Source organism: Scatophagus argus, chromosome 8, assembly GCF_020382885.2.
Source record: "Scatophagus argus isolate fScaArg1 chromosome 8, fScaArg1.pri, whole genome shotgun sequence".
NCBI lineage: Eukaryota > Metazoa > Chordata > Actinopteri > Scatophagidae > Scatophagus > Scatophagus argus.
The window spans coordinates 13,853,039-13,877,611 of NC_058500.1; the positions used below are offsets into that span (position 1 = coordinate 13,853,039).

Below are 24,573 nucleotides of genomic sequence, written 5' to 3' on the forward strand. Positions count from 1 at the left end.
CATCTCATATTAACATTAAGCACTTGCCTTAAGTTGTTGATGTGGTGGTGGCTGTGTATCTGGTCACTTCATTTGATGGTTTTCTGCCCCCTGGTGGCCAAAGTTTGATTGCTGCAGCTTTAAGTAAAAAGCACCACAAAAGAAAAGAATTGTGTTGCAAATAAAAGTTCTGTATCAGGAACTGTGAAAAAGTAAAAATTGATTTAATAATTAAGGGGCAGTATGCTTTTTTGTGCTCATATATAGAGTTTGTTACGTTTAGATTTTATTGTTGTATATTGTAAATAGAGAAACATGAATTTTTAATCTGTGTGATGCAGTTTTATTTTTCCTTGGAGGTGGTTAACATGGTAAAGATGCTTCTGTAAAACATAAAGAGGAGGTGCTGAGCAAGAGTCATTGTTATTGTTATTGTTACCAAGATGACAAGACACTCCCATATCTGTGTGCTATTTGTGAAGCTATAGAGTTAACAGGCTGGACCCAGTGGCTTTCAGGAGTCTTGTCATCGCTGTCAGGTTGCCAGTCGCCCCTCTACATACTCTTGTGTGTTTGAATATATACCAATACATTTTATTATCATAAATATAATGTCCACCTGAAAAATTCATTGCAGAACACAACTGATGTTGGAGGTTGCGCCCCATCATCTGGCCCACTCCCCCCGCTGGTGCTGAAGCCTGCTGCTGATGCTGAACAGGTGTGGGTGGTACCATTGCTTTCTCTCTTTTTCATGCACACACACACACACACCCCACAGAGAGGGTTCATGCAGGCGTAATTACAGTCCTGCCATAGCTATAGGAAGTGGGGCGGCTGCGAGTGGGAACCATGGAGAGCATCACAGCAGGAGGTGGGGAACAGCGCACAAAAAAGAGCTTGAAATCAACCAACCAAGGGCCACCGCAGGGCTTAATTACCGACTGAACATGACTAATGATGAAGCTGTGCTCTGGTGGTGCTGTGTCCGAAATGTTGAAATGTTCAGCCCTTATTGGCCTGTGAGAACAAGGTCCCACTCCCAGGTGAAGAAGTGTATCTATAGCAATACGTTACTGATGTGTGTAGACCTCCCACAGTGCTTGTGGCTCAGAAATGACGCTTGGAGAGTGATGCATAGCCTGTAGATTGGCTACATGATTGCTGTGTGAACTATCGAATATGCAGCATACAGGTATTTCACTTTGTGCAAAGCGATGATTTGGAGATTTTTTATTTGTCGTTTCACTGTGATAGCAGGTAGCCTATTTTCCACTGATAAAGTGTGAATGGGTTCAGGGGACACGGGGAGTGATTTACAGATATTTCTTAAAAAGCGTTTTGCAAGAGAGAAGCAATCACTCTGAGCAGTGATCCTCTCCTTGGAGATTTCCCAGTAGTTGGTCGTTGGGACTGATGGGAGTGATGCTTCCCCTCCCCCCTTTACACACACACACACACACACACACACAATGTATACAGAATCTCCATAGTAGTTTACCTATGAATGATTTATATGACAGGTTGACTTTCTTCACGTTCCACAAGGTTGTTCAATCAGAAAAACTATGAAGACGGAAATGAGGCTCCCCTGGGACGGGGTCTCTGAGAGATGAATACAGTAGGTGTCTGGGCTTTTTATTGCCAAGATAAAAGAGGCTGTGGCTGAAGCTGCAGAAGTTTGAGGAGCTGTCCAGATGCTGAAAAACATCAGGCAGCCTTTCAATTAGTCGTAAAGAGCCGATTGCTCTGCAGGAACTAATATAATTTTTAAAACTAGGTGAAAATAAACTATCCACCCATCACGTGGGGTTTAACAGGTTCAGTGTATAGGCTACATTTTTTTTCGCGTTAAGGCCGTAATTTTACATACGGGAATCCGCGCTGCTGGTTACTTAAATCAAGACAGCAGGTTGTACCTTGAATAGATGGTACAGTTCTGTCATAATATTTTATTTCCATTCATCAGCACTAAAAATACAGTCCATTTCAATATTCACGCCCCTCAGTGCTTATTTACTTTCTGTTAGAGGCTCTTAAAACCAATTTGGAGCAAAATAACGATCCGTCCAGCCATAGATCAATAGCTTTAATCTGCAACGAGTGTCAGTCGCAGCTCCGCATGTAGGAGAATGCAGACAGGAGGGGTGGAGTTCACGGCTTTTACTTTTCACACGCTGCACTGGCAGAACAGCTCATTCTTTGCCTGGAAAACAGCGGAGTTGGTGCCGATGCGTCCTGGCATGTGACTCCACTTCAGTCAAATCAATCGCCTGCTCTGCTGCAGCCTCCCATTAAACTTTCCATGCTGTTTCCCGTCCAATGGACAGCACTTAGAAGGTTTGTGTGGACCGTTTCAGCTTCTGTTCGCTCGACTGCTGCGCTCCGGCTCCACGCCGTCGGCTCTCCAGGTTCAGAGGGACTCACGCGGCTCGGAGAGCTGGCCTGGGTCTCCTGCGCGCATGGAGGGAGACGTTATGGACAAGGTGGAGGCCACGGCGACGGTCCGTGACTTCGACCCTATCAGTGGGAGCATCCCGGCCACCAAAGTGGAGATCACCGTGTCCTGCAGGTGAGTCCACTCCGGTGCTGATGCTGCTGTGACTGCGTCAGGGTTTGGGGGTCTTCGCGCACTTTGGGTGCGTTTTCCTGTGAGAAAAATAAAGCTTACCGTCGGCAAGTTTCATGCCCTCATGAAAAATACTTTAAACAGATTTGCCTAGAATGTTCCCCAATGAAGCAGACCGTAAACCTGGCACGCTCTAAACTTTTACTCTTTTGTTTGTTATGTTTATCGAAAAGATTTACGCTTTGATGCCCGTACAGATAACTCGGTCGATGTCTCGAGAGGCTAGAGCGCTGTGTTTGTGTTTTGCGCGCGACGAGTCGCGTGCCACATGAGATATCGACCGTCGTAGAGTTTGTTGGCGTGCCTGAGAGGTTCCCCCTGAGGCAGCGTGTCATGTGAAGCTATAACCGCTTGACAGGCACCAACAACAACAGCAGTTTGAAACAGAAACGTGAAAAAACAAACCGCCCTCGTTGTCCATTAACCTTTTACTGAATCTGGCCCCCTCCTACAAAGATGGCAAGTGCCTCGGCTGGGTAGGGCGGGGCAGCGCTGGTTGCAGGTAGAGTCTTTATACTGGGTGCTGGTGCAACATACCCTGTAGTAGCTCCAACTGGGGCGACACTACAGTTTTATTTAACGTTTCTCGTGGAAATTGGCGTTTATGTGTGTTTCCAGAGCGTTTTGGGCTGTGCGTCATTTTTGCATTAATCCACAGTGTTTGCCTCTTTGTAGCTCCATCAGTGTTACATGCATGTAAATGATGTGCTCCACTGTGTACTGCTTTTGAAACTAATGCATGTAAAGCCTTGAGCCAAAGATTCATCCACTAAAAAAAGCTGCCATTATTTTCTTCACTCCTGTCTCATCTGCTTTCCTCTCAAAAACACTCATCCAGATATCCGGAGGGGATACTGATTGATTGTCTTTTCCTGCAGCAAATGCTGCTTTGTTATCCATTTTGAAATTCTGAAAGTGTTTAACATAATCCAAAATTGCTGTGGCCTGGCGACCTGAAAACAAACTGAGGATATTAATTGATTTGTCACATTTCAAAACAAATCTGTTAACCTTTATACAGTTGACAGGTTGGGAGGATGGTGCAGCCTTTGGGTGAGGTGTGTGTGTGTGGTTAGCATGTGTATCAGGTTGGCGTATGGAGCTTAGGTTATGTGTGAGTATGTTGAGTTTATTTTATGCATCATAAGCAATGTGTTGAAAGTAGCAGCTGGACTTGCGGTGTTTCCCTCTTGGTACGAAAAATGGTTTTTCCTCTTAGACCTTCATACTTTAAGCTGGGATCTGTGTTGATGCCCTCAGGCTCAGTCGTTCTGCAGCTCCCTTGTCTGTCATTAATGTCTCTCCAAACAAAGACTTGCTCTAGGACACAGTTTGATACAAAAGAAAAAATCATTCTTGCTTTCACTGGGCCTTGAAACATTGTCTGTTTTAGATGCAAAGACTTCAGGTCCTGCCTGTTTGTCTTTGTGGCATGTGGAGATTGCTACAGCAGCTTATGTTTCACCTCTGAGGTTTGCTACAAAGATGAAACACTGGACAGCTTGAAAGTTGGACATGCATGAAATAAATAAGTCATGCATGCAGCCGTTTCTCCTACTTATCAGCAAATGTGTATTTGGTACATCCAATGGAGACACACACAGAAACTATGGTTGTCGTGTGGGTGAGAGGCACAGTCTCCACATCCCTGTGTAATTGATTTAGCAAGCCTGAAAGCTCTGAGGTTGCAGCGCACATGGAATTGAATTTTGGTTTGCGTCCCTACCGGCATTCTCATAACCCTCTGCCAATATTGCAGCAAGCTCCCTGATAAACTGGAAGGGCTGAAGCAGACAACCCCTTATCAAAACAAGTGCATATCGCTGTGATAGCACATTGTTCCCCATCCATGGCTCTGATTATTTTTGCTCACAGGTCAGCCAGTGAGCCAAACCCAGAGCATCTGCTTCTTAGCTGCGAGGGCTACACTCCAACCCAGGAATAAGATGACTCTTCAAACTTAAGTGGCCTCTATGTGCTTTATCAAATTCATGCCAGTGAATACATCTCTGCAGGTTAGGACCAGTGGTCCCCTGGTACTTCTACGGGCTCGACTTCACGTCATACATGGCAGCAATGAGTGTGTTCGTAAGTTAATATTTAGGCAGCCTTGATTAATTTTTCATAAGTTGTCTGTGCAGGTTGCTACATCATACTTTAATTATGAGGAAAGTAGTAAATGTGAATCCTGCTGGACTGTAAAATGTGTCCTTTCTATATCTCAGCTTACCAGACAGTCTCAGAGTTCCCATGTACAATGACTTAAGGGAAACTGGGGCTTCGGCTCTGTGTTTCCACTGTGAAGAGAACAGTTTTGGTAATGAATGTCAGAAAAATTGTGCACACTGACAAAAATCACAAAGCCCCCAAAGGCACGTGGATCTCCATTTAATGAACAAAATTTCTTCTGGGTTTCTGTATTCTTATCACAGTACAGATTTATGATGTAGGTATTGATTTTTTTAAATCATAGTTTGCTGTATGTGGCCAGAATGAGGGAGCAGAGTTGATAAGCTTAACGACCCTGACAAAGGTTTACAACCCTTATCAGAACAGAGTGAGGGAAAAAAGAATTTCTTGGTTGTGAAAGATTAGTTTTGGACATCTCATTTGTTAGGTAGTTACCATCTAGAGGAGAGTGAGGGGAAAGAAACTATCAGAGTGACTTGATGAAAAGCTCAGATTTGGACACTGTGTCACTATGAGTACATTACGTACATTATAGTCTAAGAAACCCACCAAGTGCAAGAACGTAGATTTTATTTTTATTTCATTCCCACTTGAAAACAGATCAACAGAGGCCATATTATAGAAATTTATTGGCGCTTTGCAACGTGTCAAAACACACCACAGGTATGCTGTTAAAAGTGGAATCGGCTGACAAAGCCGCCTTCTCTAGTGCTGTGCTCAGCCTCCCACCTGACAGCTTGAACGTCGAACTTTATCAGCCCCCATCGCCCATTTCGTCAGGACGAAGGCACAGCATCTTGTCCCTCCTGTTCTCTGCTGATGCTTTGGATCTCATTGTAACCATTCATTTGCTGTGATAGATTGATTAGAGAAGCACTGCATCCAATCAATGCATTCCATAGCTAGGGGTATCTAACTCAACCAGGCCACTCTGCTCCAGAGGGATTCATTACCTGGTGAAACACACCAAGAGGTCACATGACTGCCAGCATCCTGTGACAAATGCTCGTGCGAGAGGATCCCTGGTGCACAAGGCCACTGATTGCTGCTCCTCTGGGGTCAGTCTGAAAACTTGCAGCAAGCCTCTTGATCTGAACTCTTTCTGAGGCAATCATTGCAGCAGAGGGGGGACACCTAATGAAATCATCAGGACGACTGGGATGTGTGGTGCCGCTGCTCAATCTGTCAAAAACAATTGCTTGAGCAGAGCAATTGGGATTCAAGCTGTTCAACAACATATAGTTTGTTCAAATTTAGCTGTAGCTGTTGATCTCATTCAGTCTTTGTTACCCATTCAGTTGGACCCAGTGGGCTGGTTTTTCTGGTTAAAACATCCTTTTGTTTTGCCCCAGCTGAGAGCAAGTTTGAACTGAACTAGTTTGTATTGTGTAAGAGCATAAAATATTAATAACAGATCTCTCTGAGTAAGAGAGAAATTTCAATTTGCAGTGTTTTTACTGTGCTGCTCTTTTCATATCGTGTTCTGTGTTAAGACTGACCTGGAGCGAGCTTGCAGTTAAGCTTCTGCTTGTGTGTGTGAGTGATGTGTCGCATCTGCTTTGGGCATCGAGACTGAGATACACGAGGGTGCCAACAGGAGGCAGATTCCTTTTTTTCCAATTTTGGGGATGTTAAGATTGCAGCAGGCGAGTCTCACAGGTCGATGAAGCGGATAATTATGCATGAACCCCTGACACAGTGAAAATGAGTTTTGATCTCAGACACTTGGCTTGTGGTTGTGTCAGTGTTATTAATATATTCTCATTTGGGATCCATGACAGCCAAGGGAGATCCCATGGAAACACAGTTGTGGTGCCATGGGAGTGGGTTATAACACTCTGCATGTAGCCCGTGTCATCTAAAAGTGTTGATTGGAATGACAGGAAAAGTCAAGAATGTGGCGTTGCAATAAGAAATCAAAGCGGTCCCTCTTGGCTCAGAAGTATCAAGCTGCTTTTGTCGCTATTTTCAGAGAACCTTAAGGGTCAGCAGAGTGTGTTAGTGGATTTCTGTGTCGGGGAATATTTGACCTAACATCACAGCTTGTCTTGGTAAATGTGAGAGCTGGTGGCAGATTTGCACAAAATATGACATGTTGTTCGGTCAGAGTTTTCACCGCATTGTGTTGCGTATGTTGAAGGTCTCTTCATGTGCTGACAGCCTCAGCCGAAGGCCTGAAAAAGCTACTGATTGTCAGTGATTTTTCTGTTAGATACATTATGGTGGATGTGTTATACAGTAGCCAAAAGGCACATTTCTGCCAGAGTGGGTGAGACTGTGTGTGTATGTGTGTGTGTGTGTGTGTACAAATACAATTAATTTTCACTGTAGGGAAATTATCAGTCAAAACGTGTGAGTTGTACAAGATAAAACCAACCACAAGCAGCAAAGCTGTGAAATGATTACAGTCTTCTGAAGAAGCTGCTAGTTTGTCTAATTTTAAGTTTGTGTCTCATGAGTGTTGGATTCCTTCAGATTGAACAAGTACAAGATATGCTTGATGTGGTTCAAGTTGTGTTGCTGGCTGAGTGAAAAACAAACTTGCTGGTTTTGACACACAAACAGTGATTTTGTTTTTCCTGTGTTTCACTGCCATGATAGGACCAACAGAAGACCTACAACAAAGTAACAATCCTTAAGAAAACATCAGCCTGTATCAGATCATTTCAAGTGTTAAAACTCTTCATGAGCCTAATATGAGGGATACCGTGTAAGGTCTGTTGTAGCCTGGTTCCAGACCTCTGAATGTGCTCACTACGACTGTGGGTGTAACGTAGATGTCCACTAGGAAGCAGCATCATGTTAAGGAAAGCACCGTGTAAGGAAAACATAGAAGATATCAGGAAACACATATTAGTTTCACTTTGTTGACAGTGTAAACGACTCTAAAATGTAAAACACTAAATTCTGTGAAACAAATTCAAATGAATTTGAATTTATCAATATACATGGATAAAATGGCTATATAAAGTGCATATGCTTAGGTCAGCACTTGTGTTGATGTCCACATGTGTTGTGTGGTTACCACACACAATTCAATACGACAGCAAACAAATTATTCTACACATTATATATTGGACTGATCTGGGAACTGCTGCCATAACTCCCATCTCATGAAACCAGATGAAACCACAGTTCTCAGGTTATCTGCTGTGAAACTCAAGGAGATTTATTTCCAGGTTAATTAGTGTATGTGTCTAAGTGAATAGGTGTGTGTGTGTCGTAAGGTGGACATTGCTCAGAATACTTACAATGCCAGTTAGCGTTTGCCAGTTCATGCTCATTACGGTTTGCCATCACCTGCCTGCTGTGTGCTGCTTTCACCTATAGAGACTCAACAGCTCCTCGTATCCACCCTATATGCTCACAGCCGTCTTTTCCCTCACTAACATAATCAGTTATACTTTGAGAGGGTTTTTTTTGTGCTTTATTATCACGATCTCTTCTGAAAGTGACCCTGCTCTCTCTGCTCCACACTTGATTGAATCCATGCTGAGTTTCCTTTCCCTGTCTTGATTTAATGATCAGTTATTGTCATTTCAAAGCCCAGATATGTATGAGCTTAGCAGTGCTTTACTGTGCCTGATTCGTTTCCTAGTGTACAATAAAATGTGCTTTGTGTTTGCCAGCACTGTAAAGTACATGGATAGTGTGTGCCTGCAAAGAATATTTGCAGCTTGGGTTTTTTCAAATGGAACGGAGAGATGAAGGGAAATTGGCGTGAATTCACAGTAGGCCAGGTGCAAAGTGCTCTGCCAGTGTTATAACAGCCATGTAGTATCAGTGTGTGCATCTCCCTTAGCTCCTCACACACAAAAAAGAGACCTTTCTTTGCACAAATCCCGAGCTGTTACTGCATGCAATTAACTGCAGTATTATTCCCGAGTTGGACATTAGTCACACACCAAAAGCCGGTCTGAAACAGAGAGCCCCAGCATATGTGCATTCTCATTTATTATACCTGCAAAAGAGCAGTTTTATGACTGATATTCTGTCACTGCCAGCAAGATGACCGCCCAGGGAGTGCTCTGCTGCAGGTATTGTCGACCTGGAGAGATCCCAGGTTTAACAGAAACTGAATAATTAAACAGATGGAGGAGGAAAAGAAGACACCTGGTGCCACCGCAGTGAAGGTCAGCAGATGGGTCTGTCACTAATAAAGAGACAAGATTGTGCGTTGAATGTAATGGAGGGGAGTGTTTGAGATCCAGACAAAACTAACATTACACTGTATCATCATCTGTTTCCATCCTGGGGGATTCAGTTATGCAGTGCAAGCAGAGATCATTTCCAGTAATGAAATGCAGAAGTGTATGCGATTTGATCAGTTTGTGTTTTAATTTGTTTCTTTTAATTTTAGCAGCAGCCCTTCTTAACATGCCAGTGTATCTGATGATCTTTCCTGCATAATATACCAATTTTTATTTTATTTTGTTATTATTATTATTACTATTTTTTATTTTACAAATTACAAAAATGCCCTCAAGGAAACCTGAATATTTCAGTCTAAATAATGGGATACAGGGTCAGCAGACCTCTGCAGCAGCAGCAGCAGCATATATCTCCACTGTTTGCTCCTCTGACCCTTTGAACCCTGAGAAGCTGCTTAAAGGTATATTAGACAAAAAGTAGACCTACTGACCCCGTGGTGTGTGAGTGGAAAAAAGATGTCTGTCCTCAGTCAAAAAGAGAAGGCCATAGGGCGATAGAGAAAGTGAAGCGACACCATCCTTCACTTTTTCCTCCCAGCCATCTCCCTTTGTCTCTAATGTAATAGAGATTAGATTTTCCTCCCTCTCAGCCAGAGACTTGACTTTCAGGCTTGCATTTGTTGTGTCCTTTAAGAGCCAATGAAGCAGCAGCTCATACTGGATCTGGCCAGCCAGATTCAAGACTATTTGAAAACCATGTTCCGCTGAATTAGGTGCTATTTCTCCAAGGTGCCAATTATGGTTTTGACAACTCTAAGAAAGTGGAGGAGAATTAAGGGACTGCATTAATAGTCAGCCACATGGACCAAGAAGCTGCTAAAATATCTCCAGGGATCTGACCAAGAGGGAACATGTGCTCCTGATATATTCTCTTAAATTAGAGTTCAGCAGCTAGCCATGTTTTAGAGGTCAAACCTCTTTTACACTTTTCACTGTAGTGGGAACATTTATCAATATTTTAACCAAACTACATACATTTATGACACTTTTATACAGCCAGAGTGAGTGCACATTTGATTTCAGAGCACATGCACTGATTGGATGATGCTAACACAGATTTACCTGACTTATTAATTAAAATGTGCATAACCAATAACTACAAGCTTAATTTGTCGATAAATAAACAAACACTGCTATGTCAGGGATGATCGCACAGAGAAAGAAAGCTATTAAAATGACATTTGTCTTTATTTCTCAAGTGAAACTAAATTGCATTTCTTGTAGTTTTGTTTGTACTACATACATCTTATAATGCATTCCAGACTTTTGCTTCACAATTGATGAAATACTAAATGCTAAAGTGACAAGAGGAGATTATTGCGCTCACTTTTAATGAAGGTGGTGAGATGAAAAGTAATATGGAAAGTTTCCCTTCACATGTTTCACGTTGTAGATGGTCATAGTGATCTCAGAAGTGCTACAATATGAGACGAGGCTGGTGCATGAAATGTGGTGTGGATGAAAAGTAGCTGAATCTAATTACTTTTGTCCTACTTTCAATGAACTTCATCTTCACATACATACTTTCTCCACATCAGCTTTTGGGATAATGATCTCTTATCCCACTGAGGTTTGAAGAGAGAGGGAGTTTACTTTTCAAATAGGCAACGTTGCTTCAGTGAAAACAGACGGATTATCTGAGGTTTTGATGCCCATCCTGCAGCAATGTTGTGTCTTCTCTGGCCATGTGCACATCAGTATGGTGGATTAAGTTATGCTGGTGCATAAATCTATAAAATAATCATTTCTTCTTGAAACAGAAATGTTCCATGAGAGCAAAGTGAGGTTAAACAACTCGAATGAAGGCTTGTTTTCCAAGGTAACCTGAAAGGGGAAAGGTATGTCATGTTTTCTAGCTCTCTACCGCACTGAGAGATGGGATAGAGTGATGGACAGGCTAATTGTTGGAGGGTAATGGATGCCAGACAGTAACAGGTGGATACACAGAGGCAGTTAGTCATGGATGGCATTGTTATCTACAGTGATAATTATACTGACAATGTTCCAAATGTAGTCAGGTCAGCCCAAGGCTAATACCAAACCAAGCTGCATCTGTTATCCCCCCAGGTTTCCTTATGAGAGAAGATTTTGTATCCAGGAATGCAGTATTACATGTACATGAATGATGTCCTGTTGCTTGGATTCAGTCCCAAGACCTCATCTATATTCATTGAAATCCTGCTGTCGTCTAAAGGGGTGAGGATTGTTCTCAACTGCATGTTTTATATAGGCACTGCTCACAATCACAAAGCAGAAACAAGACCTATTTTTAGGCATTATACTGATATGCTAATGAGATCATTGAGACCATCTGGAAAATGTCTCTGATGTAAACGATAAATGAAGTGATTGATGGTAGCACTGTCTTGTGTTTAGGTAATATCTGCTCTACTGGATGTTTTAAAGTGACAGAAGGAAAAGGGGATGGGAATGACTCGAGTTGTGAGTGGAAACTGTCAGAAATTCCCTTCTAAAAAACCAGAATTCAGTCTGGAAGAGGCTAAAAATGAATGCATAATATTAATGCTGATTGTGGCTCTTGAATGAGTCAATGAGCAAATCGCAGTTGCTGTTTCTTTTCAGTTTCAGTGAGTTTCAGGGATCTGTATTGCTCCTACATGGTTGATACTAATAAGATCACTTGAAGCACTCCTCTGTAGGGACTTAAGGATGCTCCCATGGATGCTACATGAGCTTTGATTCTAGCCCCAAGCCGAGGGATGCATACTTATGGACCTGCCAAATATATTGATATAACCATGTTGCTGTGAATAATGAACCAAATCCTTGTACGTACTCCATGTTGTGGCCTGCTGCTTTTTGCCCTGAAGTCAGATTCACTGTGGCAAAAACATTACAACTCCTCAGCTTCACTCTGCAGTGCCAAACTGCAGTAGAGCTGATTGTGTGTGGATGACACATTTTCCCCCATGGTGTCATGGACATATTAAGAGAACTGGATACCCACCATTCATTGTAATAAAAGTTCCTTACCTGGTGGTCCACCAGAAGTTTCACATTTATTGACCCATACCACATATGCGTTACTATATTTGCTTACTCAGTGTGGGGTTTTGCCCTGGGACCTGTTTCTCTCTGATTCTCTTCTTTTTTTTTTTGAATGTGTTGTTTACACACCTGTAAAGTGTCTTCAGATAACTCTGTTATGAATTGGCACTTTAAATAAAATTGAATGAAATTGAATGCGTTAGAGTGCTGCAACCAAACCACTCACCCAGAACCAAACTAACAGTTTGCCACGCAGTCAAATTTCTGTTACAAATCCTGTATTTAAAATGTTAGCATAGAAGTATAATCTGAAAAATATACTAATAGATATACTTAAAGTAAAAACCATGAGCACTCAATACAAAAAAATGTCCCATGTGACTGTTAAATTAAAGTCAAAAATGGTGCAGTTCAAATGATTTAATGATGACAAAAACTACAATAGGCTTACAGACTACTGGGAACAATGAAAAGGAAAGGCTGGACCATTGGTGTGAAACAAAATGGCAAAGAATGAGTGGAAGCACATTAAATGCAGTAGAGAGGAAAGGCTAATCAGGGACAGGTGAAACTAAACTACAGTGACAAAGATGGAAAATAACACAGGAAATGTAGACCAAAACAGGAAATAAATAAAACCCCAAACCATAACAAAATTGTTTTTGTTACTGTTTTTTCTTAAACAATGAATCAACAGATTTGGATCAAATTTAGTGGAATGCAAGGCCACTGACTTAAGAACAAATACAGATGAATTTTTTTCAAAATGCATCATTTTGAGATTGACAGTTTTTTTAAAAAATATTTTGGCTGTTCTGCCCTGAACTACTACCAGTATCTGATGTGTACATATTGTTATTGACTGTCTTTTTGTGTGTTTTTAAATCAATTCAAACACATATAGATAAAAAAATCAACATTTTATTTTATTAGAATAAGTGCAGAGTACTGTGGAGCCTTGGCAAAAGTTTGCCCTCTCCTAGGGGCAGCCGATGAAGCTGCTTGGATTAGCAGTGAAACGTCTTCAAGTCAATCTCCAGATGCCTTGCTTTAACTCTTTGAGGGCCCTCTCCTAATGCTTTTTAGAGGCAAAACTTTTTTTTTTTAATCAATGGTGCCCATGTTTTCACTGGCACCTCTGCTTCTGTGTCCTCTGTGTCCTTTCACTGAGCTTTAATGTGTTTATTGTACCGCTCACTTAGAAAGAAAACTCAAGGACGGTATGGTTTGTGGTTAATGTGGTTATGAATTACCATGCGATTATGTTGTAGCTCTTTGTGTACTGTAAGAGAGGATTTACATATGTGTACAAAATCAGATTGAACTTCCCAGTTGTTCCACAGCTGTCTTGAATATCATGCTGCCTGCATATCAAGCACGTACTGGACTAGAATGAGATTCTGATGTGTTCTTCTTTTACAGGAATCTGCTGGACCGAGACACTTTCTCCAAATCCGACCCATGTAAGTTTTCTGCTTGTTACGATGCTAATTGCACCTTAGCTTTTCCTTGCTCAGGATAAGGTTCAGTGACACCTCGTCTGCTTTTGCGAACCTTCACTTTTTACTTTTGCTGAGCTTAACTTTGATTCAGTTTACTCTGCTTTTTCAAAGTGTTCCTTCAATAACTGCATATCATTTGCACAGTAATGTGACAACCTTTCTTCACTTAGAGCCACAGAAAGTACCTTAATGCATGCAGGGTATAAACAGCAGCCTTTGAATACAAATGGGTGTCTTTTGGTGAGAGGAATTCGCCATAAAGGCATTTTCTTTGAAACTCCCTGGAGGATAAAGAATGGAGGAGACATTTTACATAATAGGGAGGAGGTTCAAGCCCTTTGTGTAAATAAGCTCCTGGAAAAATATCACCCTCGCCCTGTTTTGTATTTGCCTGAAGACAAACCTTTGCAATATATGACGGGTCATGTCTTGTTTGCCAGAAATCAAATAGGAATCGGGAGAATCCCACCGTTAAGAAATTGTGTTTTGATTGCACGGCTTAAATTGTGCTGTAGGTGTCTCCAGTCTTGCTTTTGAGCTTCTGTTTGCATGTGGATATCATACCTAGAATGTGATGCCTTGCAGCATCATCAAGCTTGGCACTTCATTATGTTGTGAAGGCATGGCAGGATAATTAATGACGAGTGTCAGCAGAGAAGGAACAAAACAAACACTGACTGAAGAAGCAGGATGCTTGATTGAGACTGTCTAATGACAATGTATTCCTTTGCTCTCTCTTTCCCCCTCTGCATCCTCACAGTGGTTGTGTTGTACACACAGGGTGTGGAGTCCAAACAATGGAGAGAGGTAAGAGATCACACTGTCCCTCTGTCAACACAGGTTGATCAGCCTATGACAGCCTGCTCTCTGTTTAAACCCCCCACCCTATCCTTCCTCCCCTCCTCTGTCTTGAGGTAAATGCTATGAGTGCCAATCATTTGCAATTGATTGACCCCGCGAACATCCACGCGCTGGCCAGCTCACATTTAGCTGTGACTGATTGGCTGATTAAAGTGACAGCTACTTGTATCAATAAAGATTTGCCTCTGTGTCAGAGTCCCCCATGGCTGTTGGCCACTGGGCCTTAATTAGACCAGAGAGGCCGATAAAGTAGAAGACACAGCTCGAGGTGAGACAGAGTGTCCTTCTGGGATTGTTATTCTCCCTGTAATCTCGATGGATGGACATTCAGAATTGGCAACATGAATTACACCTGAATGGAGAATATAATTTAAGATTTTTTCTTTGACATTCCTCAGATAGCCCAACCATTCTTTGCAAATATGAAACACTTTTTTCAAAACCTCAAAAGCCAGCCAAGTCAGAGATGTATAACACAATCAATACTGTGCACACATGCTGCCTAACAGGAAGACAGATACTTTACACACTCAAATCCTTTTTTGATTGAATGGGAGTACTATGTTTATTGACTCCACAGAGACCTTTGTGTCATGCTGGTGCACACTAATGTGACACAACAGATTTAACACTGGGAAATGCTCAGCTCTGTGATATAAAGGTTTCATTTATAAAGTGTGTTTTGGTTGGTGGGGCTTTCAAAAAAGGGAAGGAGGTTTTAGTGCTGCAGCACAGCTTGGTGATGTGGATTTATATAACGGATGAGAGCAAACAACCCACAGACTCACTAATGTTTCACCTGAGGACAGTCACTGACATAATGTAACTGTGGCCATAGCCTTAACCTACACCTTAAGCCTAACCTGGTCCTAAAACCAAGACTCTCTGCTGGCCAACTGCTCAAGACTCCAGAGGTTATCGATTTTATCATGTAAATGGTGATTACTTGTCAGATGTGATTGTCGTTTCTACTAACCTGTTTGCATTGATTGGAAGTTAGATCAATTGTTTAACTGATTAGCTGATTAACTGAGTGAGCTGAGTCTTTCAGAGAAATGGCACCTGGTTGAGACAGGGTTTCATTGCTTTACTTTGAATTGCAATGGAGCACATAATGCTTGAGCTTGGTGGCTGTTTATAATTTTGCTCACAAGCTTTACAAGACAACTCAGCTGGCCTTGAGTTCCAAAAAGCAAACCTCGGTGCTCATAGCAACACAGTGATATTATTCTGATGAAGCCAGAGAGCAGTTTTTTCTTGATTAACATGCAAATGTAGACAAGCATCAAGTGCAGCATTCAGGTTGGAAGAGCCTCCTACACCTGTCACCTCCGGTTACGCCGCCCCACCTCAAGCTTACAAACTGTGGGTGCAGCCTGAGCGTCTCTCCCTGAAAGGGATACGGGCACATGTGTTTACTGCCGACGAAAGCTGCTTTTGTGAGCAGCAGAGTCAAGCTGTGCGGTATTGATAAAGCTAAGCGCCTCCTTTCCCCCCTCTGTCATGTAATATGTGTTTGTTCTCCTGAGACTAGATATGGTAGTTTGGAGCACCTTTCAACTGTCTGTAATCCAATTACTCCTCTGTGGGACATACACACTCCCATACTGACTGCTTCTCCTTTAAGAGAAGAGTAGGAAGATAAATGTTTATGGGTAAATTGTGTTTTGATTCCAAGAGGATGCCCTCATCAGTTCCATTTGACACATGTGCCCCACTGACTAATTTTCTTTCCACAGTTGATATAAAGCTGTAGCTGTGACAGTCTGTTACCACATGACTTTAAATCTTAATCTTCAACTCCCTCAACTCATTTGCAATTACTGCGAGAGCATGGCAGGTTTTCTCTTTGTACCGCTGTCACTCAACTGAGCAGATGGCACAATACAACCTCCCTAAATTGGAGCAAAGTTTGGCCTTTCCACTTCCAGCCGAACTCCTAGACGTTAAACTCTTTGCCAAGATGAATTTTCTCATGTTTTGGCTCTCAGTTCATCCTAGTTAGGGCTATTGGAGATGAAGAAGTAGATACATAGATAGATAGATAGATAGATAGATAGATAGATACTTACTTTATTGATCCCGAGGGAAATTCAAGGGCTACTGGAGATGCTGCCGCTCGCATTGGTGCCGGAAGAGAAGAAGAAAGTGCACGCTTCAAGCACCCAGATATGCCTCTCATTTTTAGGGGGCGGGGGAAGGGGGAGTGATAGTTAATTGTGGAGCTCTGCAGCTTCGCTGAATGTGTTTTTGCACATGTAAGAGTAATGTGTGGATTGGACGTTCTGCTATTTCCTCATGCAGCTGTTCTTTGCTTTGGTGCTAATTCTTCCTTTGTTAAGTTTTTTTCCTGAGACCAAATTGAATATGCTTCTGCCCCACACCTGCTGCCACATTCAACTCCTGTCACTGAAGCAGGCTCCTGTTTGCTCAGTGGAGCTTTCACCTCCTTTGCATCTGCTGGAAGGAAGCTCTCGCGCTGTCTGACGGGGATGAAGAGGAAGAGCAAGAGGAGATGTAGTCCAACACTGCAGTTAAACATGTATAGGTTTAAACACATACTTTTGTTTGATTCAAGGATACACTTAAGCAGACCCACATTTTCACACTGTCATATGTTACACACAATCCAGTTTAACTGTTTTTGCACTGGCATAGGTGTTCATCCCTTAAAAGTCAACTGTTACAGGTGGAGTCCACAGTGGAAAGGAGATGGTTGATATTTGGACTCAACAGCCAAACAAACACATCCCTCCCCCAAGTCATGGTTGAGCATTGCCAGTGCAGTGACACAAACAACTGGTCAAGCTGACAGACTGAAGACTAAATGAATAAATAAATAAAGGTGGAAAAAAAGAACATCTGCTGCCTGTAAAGACAAGTTAGTCCAAGGACACAGAATGTTGTCTGCTGTAGCAACTCCATCTTTATACCAAGCTGACAAGGTTATATCTCCAGTCTTGGGAAGATAGTTATTTAGTATCATTGTCTAGCTCTGTTGCAGATTGAGTGATATCGTGTTGTGTGACTTGGGCCGAGTCTGGCTGTACACGAACACCATGTTTTCTCTCAGCTCATGCACACAGTACGACAGCTAGAGGACCATCAGGAGACATTTCATTGAATTTGACAGCAAGTGAATTGAATAAGAATCACTGCAGCTTTAAGTCCCATTTTGAGTTGTACCCCTGCTGGATGTAATCACAAAGGTGTGAGCCTGTAATCCTGCTGTTTGATCTCCTCATTAAGCCCAAACACTGCGATTATTAATTCACTGTGTCATTTTCTTTCTACTGGGGATCTTTTATTTATGCAGCTTAACATCAGTTCTCTAACTCTGAATTATTCATTCTGGATACAATTAATGTGCTTGTGTGAGAGGTGCAGCACTTTCTGTGTCTGTTGATTTGTTTATCAGCACATCAACTCATCAGATGGTCTTGCTCTGTGACACTGACAAATGTTTTTTTTCAGCGTCTGTGCTGGCAGGTTCCCATTTTCTTCTTAATACCAGGGAGCTATAGTTTCCCATCTTCCCATCATTTACGACACTTGCCATGTGTGAAGATAAAATGTGAAAGTCACTATTTTTCTTTGCCTTTGTCTCGTCATCCTCTCATCCTGAGCCCCTTGAGACTTTGAGAGCAACAGTGATGTTAATGTGGTATTAATTAAATGAGTGTAATTGGACTCAATAAAGTGCTTTCCTCAAGCTTGCTCTCCCAGCACAATGAGAAGGGGTGAAGAAGAGCTGCCACTGACTTCTGTTAATCAAATACGAGCTTATCCAAAGCCTCGAGTTCACATGGTTGCCAAGGGAAGATGGAGGGGGTGGGATGAGGCAAAAGAACTGTAGATGTAGTTTCTGTGTGACTGCATGATGTATCATTTCAAAGCAACGTTCTCACATCTTCCTCCATCTGTCTTTTTTTCCCTCGCTTCTCTCATGGTTCTCTATCTAGTTTGGGAGAACAGAGGTGATAGACAACACGCTAAACCCAGACTTTGTCAGGAAGTACATCCTGGACTACTTCTTTGAGGAGAAACAGAACCTGCGCTTTGACGTGTGAGTTATTCCATTTGATCCGGTCCTCTGAGGACACATGCCAAGGTGCTGCCCTCTCCTAAACCACTCCTCTAATTGTTCCTATTGTTTCCACCACAAAACATCTTCTCCCTCATCCACCTGCCCCATCTATCCCTTCACCCCTATCCATCTTTCTTGTCTGTTTTCTCTCTCCAATTCACTCCTTTCTCTTCCCTCCCTTGTCACCAGCTCGGCTCTCTCCTGTGGAATTATTCATCGGTGCGGTGTCTCAATAGTCTTTCGTTGAAGGGAGATTGGTATAAGGGTGATAAATATTTCATGTAAAGTTTTATACTTAATCTCCCTGCTGCTAAGCAAAGCAAATGTCTGAAGCCAAGTCCCATAAAATTCACAAAAACCCCCATTCTTTCCTCTTTCAGCCTTCCTCCTCTTGAAAAGGCCAGTATAGTATGAGGGTCAGGAAGGTGCGTTTTCATTTTGAGATCTGAGAGAGCAGAGTAGAGTTCATTCTTCCACCTCTCTCCCCCATCCTCAAGGAGAAGAGATACGCTTCCAAAAATCTGTCCTTTTTTTTACCCCCCATCCCTTCAAGCGTGACGTCCCTAGTGGACTATCCAGGATGGAGCTGCAGGTCTCAGAGGATTTTTAGACACTTAATGAATTCATTTGGCGTGTTATCATGATACGACTCTGGAACTGGAAAGGAGGGAGTGCATCCCCTCACAATTAGTGTTAGTCATTTACATCTCTCTTTATCACAGAGGTGGGAGCCATGGTGACTGAGGTTTAATTACTTTTACATTAAGTTTGACTGGCAGATGCTCAAAAAACTTTCTTAGCATTGGTTTCAGTGCGATCCCCCCAGGCGAAGCACGGAAATTACATTCATAAACTATAGAATGACTTCCTTAATTAACCGTCACATTATTGCTTACCCTTTCTTTCACTGGCCGCTCCCCTTTGCTCCCACAATGACCCAAGTGTGTTATTGACAGGCAGAAAATGTCCGCGCTGCAGTCAGTATTCTTTTATGAGAGTCTGTATTAACCTGCTAGGTTTTATGATGTGTTTTTTTTTCTCCCCACATCTTTACCCCTGTGATTTGTGCTCTCTTTGTGATTACAGGTATGATATTGATTCTAAAAGTCCAGATCTGGCAAAGCATGTAAGTGAAGATCGGGAGTCTGACTTCAAATTTGATCCTGAAATTGGTTTGAATTGTGATTAATGCATGCCTCTTATATGTAGGTTTTATGCAAACCAAAGTTTATGGCATATAAATGCTCAAATATATTTTGGAAGAATGAGTGAATTGTACTTCATCTGCCAAAATATTGTTTATTTTTCTTTACCTTTCACCTGCTTCAGTTTGTAAAAAGAGGTATTTTATTACTCCGGAGCCTTAATAATCAGAGTTTTGTTTGCATCTGGCATACCCTCATTATACTTTCTTTAAAATGAGAAATGAAGCATTGCACATCACTATCAAAGCTTTTCTACACGTTCCGCTGTGTGCTCTGTTGTGTTGTTTGCAATTTAGAGTTTCATTTCTAAGACAGCATACAGTTTTTCTAAACAATATACAGTCATTTAAATGGCAGTTTTGCCTGTACGGGACAACACTTTATTATGGAACATACATTCAGGTAAACTCATTAAAGTGAATGTATGTTTACGGTGAAAGCTTTGATAAAAAGACTCCTGCTCATACTATACAGACACATAAAGAATATATTTGCAGCCCTGGTTTGCATACTACCAAAATCCTCATCATTAGGTGTGCTTCTGTCATTGAGATGCTTTTATTGTTGTATTCTTGCATTGTGTTGCATTGTGCAACAATCCGTTCCTAGTGTGAAAGTCTTCTGCCTTCATTGCTTCCGTTCTCTCGTGCTCTTTCACTTTTCCTTTTTCTTCCTCTCAGACTGCGCAGCTCTTTACCCTCTGCCGTTCTGCTCCTTCACATATCTACGCTTCTTTCTTGCACTTGGTCGATGACAGTCTGGTATTTGAGTTGTGTGCCTTCTGTTCCATGATATGCTCTGTTGTGTCACTGCTGCTGCCTGGTCTTTCTCTCTTCCTCCTCCTCCTTCTCCACCCTGGAAGCCACCCGACTTTAACGTACGTGTCTGCCTCAGACGTCCTAATTTATAACCGTTCAATGCTTATAACGATACTTAACTCCTCACTGACTCTCCTTGTTACCCCCCGTAATCCACCTTGAATGTCCCATCCTTTGCCCTACGTCTCTCTCCATCCCACTTTATGTCCCCCCTCATGACAGGACTTCCTGGGACAGGTCTACTGTACGCTGGGAGAGATTGTGGGCTCACCTGCCAGTCGCCTGGAGAAGCCTCTAGGGTGAGTGTTGTGAACTGCGTTCGCTTTCTGATTTTGCATAATCATATGACAAGAAAAACAGACAGTGAGGTTTTTTTTCCTTTATGTATCCTCTCAAGGAGACAAACAAAGCAATTTTAACTTTGCAAGCATGAGTTCCCAGATATTATAAGATAATGAAAACTCAGTGCCACCTTTCAGCCCATTTAAATGTGACATGTTTCTCCTGCTAGTTTTCACACATTCCAGAAATGATGAGGGGGTGATGAATATGTCTGCCTTCTAGAGCCATCTGTATCGTGCATTACACCCCAAGATTAGACCGTGTGCTTGGAAGAGAATGGGTAATTGAACACGACCGGGGGCTTCCTCAATGCAATTACTGTCATTAGGGAGGCGATCTAGCACGGAGAGTGGATTGAAGTCGGCGTGAGACACATGGTGCTATCAACCCCACTTCACCATAAATAGAGAAATACAAAGCCCTGAAGCCACTGGCACCCATGGAAGTGTGTGTGGCTCTTTGAGTTATGTGTGTCTTTCTGAGAAGGACAGTCTGACCAACATCAAAGCTTATATCTGCGTTTGAGAAAGTGAAGTGCAGTCTATGTGAAGTATGAGGCGGTGCTGGCCTTGGCAGTGGGGGGTTTGTGTGAACAACAGGGCTTTGGTGTTGACCGTGAACTCTGCATAGGGACTGGTCTGGATTACATAGCTCGGTGCCCTTCAGTGTTGAATAAGAGGATGAGCAGGATCAAGAGACAGTGTTCACCAGTATGCTGTAAACTAGGCTTCACTCCCCACATCATAGGCAGGCAGGAGGCTCAGGAGTCCCCAGACATGGATGGACAAAAGTATTGATTCTGCAGCTTCAGCGGGGCACCTTGATCTCTGCTGAGACCCCAGACTCATGCAACACCCAATTTAGCTCCAGCGGTGCTTGATGATGATGATACGGTTGTCGTTATTCAGTTTACTGAATAACTGAAGAAATGAGGCCTTGTGAAAACGTCGACGTGTCTTGCTATTAACTCTCTCAACAGTTTTCATGTCAGAGAGTAGCAGTTCAGCACAGGGAAAGTATAGGTTTCTTTTGAGACTCTGTTCCTGATGGCATTTGATTAAGAGTGCAGTTTTTTCATAACAGTATCCATGGTAATGACGTTTTCCTCCCCTCTCGTCATAGACGGTAGCTCCGAAGTTGTTTAATGGCTATGTGCTCCAGTTCCTTGTCATGCACCCCGACAGCGACAGTGCCTCTCCAGACCAGAGTTTTGAGGAGCGGCTCCTGCAGGGGCTGAAGAAATCTGTTAGCCATGCTTAAATGAGCCTTCCTAAGGCACACTGCATCCAATGACCTGCTTAAGAAGCACATCAGCACCCTTTTCCCTATTTTCCACACTCCATCTCTCATTTATTCCTCCTCCTTCCATCCACCAGATTCTTTTTTTCTAGTCTGACCCCCTTTCTCTTCACTGTTTCCTGTTTTTTTTTGTTTCCTCAAATCTCCCCCCACGTCTTTGCTGCCTCCCTTTCCTTCTACACTCAGCACACACACGCAAATATGCAGTACTATGCTAGTGAGGACATTTCACTGACTCATACTAGTCTTATGGTAACCACTACAACACAACTTCCAAACCCACAAATGAACCTAGTCATATTTCCAAAGCCCATATGAGCAGCTAGTGTGTACCCTCTACTAAACACAGTTACACCGTTACACAGTATACTGTACTGGACTGCAGATTTTTTAATTCCATGTAGATTTTGGAGGAAATGTAATTGCTGCAGGGACCCTGTTTATCATTTTATCAAAGAAGTATGAGTTTATCATGCTTTATTTGTTATTTGCAGAGCTGATATTGTTGGACAAACAGGAAATGTTACGGACTAAGTTCATACATTCATTATGAATTTTGCAGTGGCATTGTTTAATGGTTAATGAATGATAAGTAATTGTGGCATTAGGCTGCCTTCAATGCCGATGTAAACGTCGTATAATGTGAACACCATATTAACTTCAACTTCATTCCCCAGTCTTGCTTTCAGATTTACCATAATCACTGCTTGTGTAATCCTAGACTTAAGACCCCAAACCTGAGTCAGCCCAATTCTTAATGACTAAAAAACACTCACACCTGCACCCCCCCCCCCCCCCCCCCCCCCCCACACACACACACACACTCTTGCCCTCTATATGTAGGCAGAAACATAACCTGCTACTTGTGCTCGGCTCAATAATTTACCTCAATCATTTCTGAATTTGTATGTGCTGTGCTCATGGGGACAATCGTAATGTTCTGCCATTCGCCTCAGAGAAAATTTCTACAGACTTATTTGTCTTGGGGAAAATAACAGGTCAAATGAGATGTATGGCTTTTCCAACATGCCTTTATTAAGACAGAAACGTATGTCAATGGAAGGAACATAAGCTGTGAGGCACTGAACTGACAGAGTGATACAAATCCTTTTCCGCTTATAATATGGTTTTAATGAGAGGCATATATCAAAGTTATTGCTTGCTGATGAAAAGCAAAGCTAAATGATTGACTGATGCAGGTGAGTGCATCTTTTATTTATTTATTTTATTCATCTTTTATTGAAAAATTGTTTGCTGTGATGCAGCTCTGACTGTGTGTATAGCCTGTGGGAGTCATGATATGTGTGTTTAGGTAACATGATAATAGAGTTCATTGTAAGGATGGCGGTAACCTTTTCTCTTGGTATGGTAAATTATACCACACACTAGAGCATATGAACATAGAACAACATTAGCATGTTAAACCCATTAGTCTGCTGTGACTTTGCTCTCCTGCTGTATGCTTCAAGCAGGAAATGAACCATACAAAACTACAATGACTGAGGTGGGTGTCATGATTGCACCAGTGGGAGCAGAGGAAGGAATTTATAGAAATATGGAAAATTATACATAAAAAGTGTGCATATTGAATTGAATAAATTAAGAGAGGCTCACATCAGAGGCTCATCTGAACTGTATCCCATTGGACAGACACAAATCATCATCAGAAGGAATAATCTTGTCTTTCAGTTGTTTCTACCACAGTCCATGTAGAGTGGTAACTGGGTAGAAAACTGAAATGTCTTACATAGATGCAAAGTACAGTTAGCAGCTTTTAGTGCATTTTTGCCTAAAATGTGCCGTTTCTTTTTAGTTGAGAAGTCAGCTTCTGTCTCTAGTTACAGTTAAGAGGGAAGATATAAAAGATGTTGTGACATTATTTTAAAATGAAAGAAAAGTTCATGTTCTGCCAGAATGTACCCGCGATGTGGGAGTTTAATGTAGTATTGATTTGATGCCATTGTTTCTGTTATCAGCGTGAGCGTGTACTTTTCTGTTTTACTTTTTTTTTTTTTTTACTTTTCTTTTTTTTAAAGCCTTCATCATAAACTGTTGAGATGTGTCTTTATAGCTCAGCAGAGCCTGCACCACAGTGGGACTTTGAATGCAAAACTTCAAAGTCAAAGGCCATGCAGAAATTAAATGTAAGTGAGCCCAGGGGTAGAACTGAAAAATTAAAAAATTAAAAAAGAAAAAAAAAACAGAGAAGATGAAAGTGTAATTCAACTGATAAATTTTCTACTTAATTTTTTGATTAAAATGTTGAGCTTTGATAAAGCTGAACCAATATTTAATCCAAATCACAAGAAGCTTGATTTGATAAACATTCCTTTTTTATCACAAGCTTTGCTGTTAATCTTTTCTCCGATGTGGGAATGTAGGGCTTAATATGCGCAGAGGCCAAAATGTTACGGGTGTAACAGTAGTGTTCAACCTGTCTT

At 41.9% G+C, this 24,573-nt stretch overlaps 1 protein-coding gene across 3 annotated transcripts in view; it reads left to right on the top strand.

The window, feature by feature from the left end:
• The first annotated feature begins 1,934 nt into the window (after positions 1-1,934).
• Positions 1,935-24,573, top strand: part of cpne5a (copine Va) — a 67,135-nt gene continuing 44,496 nt past the window's right edge. The window contains exons 1-7 of one of the 3 annotated variants that reach the window (XM_046397699.1): positions 1,935-2,551; positions 13,441-13,481; positions 14,281-14,327; positions 18,344-18,447; positions 19,555-19,594; positions 20,536-20,550; positions 20,714-20,790. In XM_046397699.1, coding sequence (XP_046253655.1) covers positions 2,442-2,551; positions 13,441-13,481; positions 14,281-14,327; positions 18,344-18,447; positions 19,555-19,594; positions 20,536-20,550; positions 20,714-20,790 — 434 coding nt within the window. In that variant the 5' untranslated portion in view covers positions 1,935-2,441. The remainder of the gene's footprint in view (positions 2,552-13,440; positions 13,482-14,280; positions 14,328-18,343; positions 18,448-19,554; positions 19,595-20,535; positions 20,551-20,713; positions 20,791-24,573) is intronic. The other 2 variants (XM_046397702.1, XM_046397701.1) reach the window with 2 other exon arrangements.